At 62.9% G+C, this 913-nt stretch overlaps 1 protein-coding gene across 1 annotated transcript in view; it reads right to left on the bottom strand.

Moving 5' to 3' along the window:
- Nucleotides 1-864, bottom strand: part of COL5A3 (collagen, type V, alpha 3) — a 43,446-nt gene extending 42,582 nt beyond the window's left edge. The window contains exon 1 of the mRNA XM_008578031.1: nucleotides 777-864. Coding sequence (XP_008576253.1) covers nucleotides 777-864 — 88 coding nt within the window. The remainder of the gene's footprint in view (nucleotides 1-776) is intronic.
- Between the last annotated feature and the right edge of the window lie 49 nt (nucleotides 865-913).

Here is a 913-nt window from a genome sequence, read left to right as displayed (position 1 = left end):
CCGCGCCCCTCACTGCGGCCCTCCCGGAGGCCCTGTCCATGGTGCTGATCCCAGCTCTGGGGAGCGCGGGGTGGGGGGAGGGGCCGAGGGGTCGGAGGACGGGAGGTGGGCCTGTGCCAATTTGGGGCGGAGGAAAAGAGGGGAATGGGGTGCAGCCATGTGGGGGGACACAAACAGAGCTGTGGAACCCCGAAGAGCCCCCTCCCATATTCGCCCCCACTCGCCCTCTTTCACTCAGAATCAGCCACTCGTGCCCTCATGGGCAATTATTTACACCCCCAAATTACAACCACGCTCCTCATAGGTTCACCCAGAGACACACAATTCCATCCTAACATACACACAGCTGTTCTCAAAATCAGCCTTAGACACAGACACACACTTGCACACTGACATCTCACAACACACACCCTCCCAGGGACCGCCCTGGCACCCATATTCATACAATCACCGTCGACCCCCACACCCAAGCACACACACGATTTCACTCCAAATGGCTGCACACACATTGCTACACACATACACACACACGCTTATAAGTTGCATTCATTCCCACGCACCCGCTAGTAAACACTGTCACACGTTTTCCCTCCCTCCCCTCAGCTGTCACACCCACAAATCACCCAGAGGCGGACACTCGCGTCCTCACACGGCACCGTGGCCCCATGCAACGCGCACGCCCCTCCATGCACGCCCCCCATTCCCGCCTCCACCCTGTCTTTTGGGGCCTCCCTGGGTCCTGCACCGGGGGTCCCATGTCCTCCCTCCCGTCTCACCGGCCTGCGTCCAGGGAAGAAGCTGCAGCGAGGCCAGGAGCAGGCAGAGGCCGGCCCGCGGCTGGCCCAGGCCCCGGCGGCTCCGCATCCCAGCGGGGCCCACGCGCAAGGCGGGGACCGGACGGGGCGGCTGCGGG

This window comes from Galeopterus variegatus, unplaced genomic scaffold (assembly GCF_000696425.1).
Source record: "Galeopterus variegatus unplaced genomic scaffold, G_variegatus-3.0.2 Scaffold1619, whole genome shotgun sequence".
Taxonomy (NCBI): Eukaryota; Metazoa; Chordata; class Mammalia; order Dermoptera; family Cynocephalidae; genus Galeopterus; species Galeopterus variegatus.
This window is presented reverse-complemented; position numbering and strand designations above follow the sequence as displayed.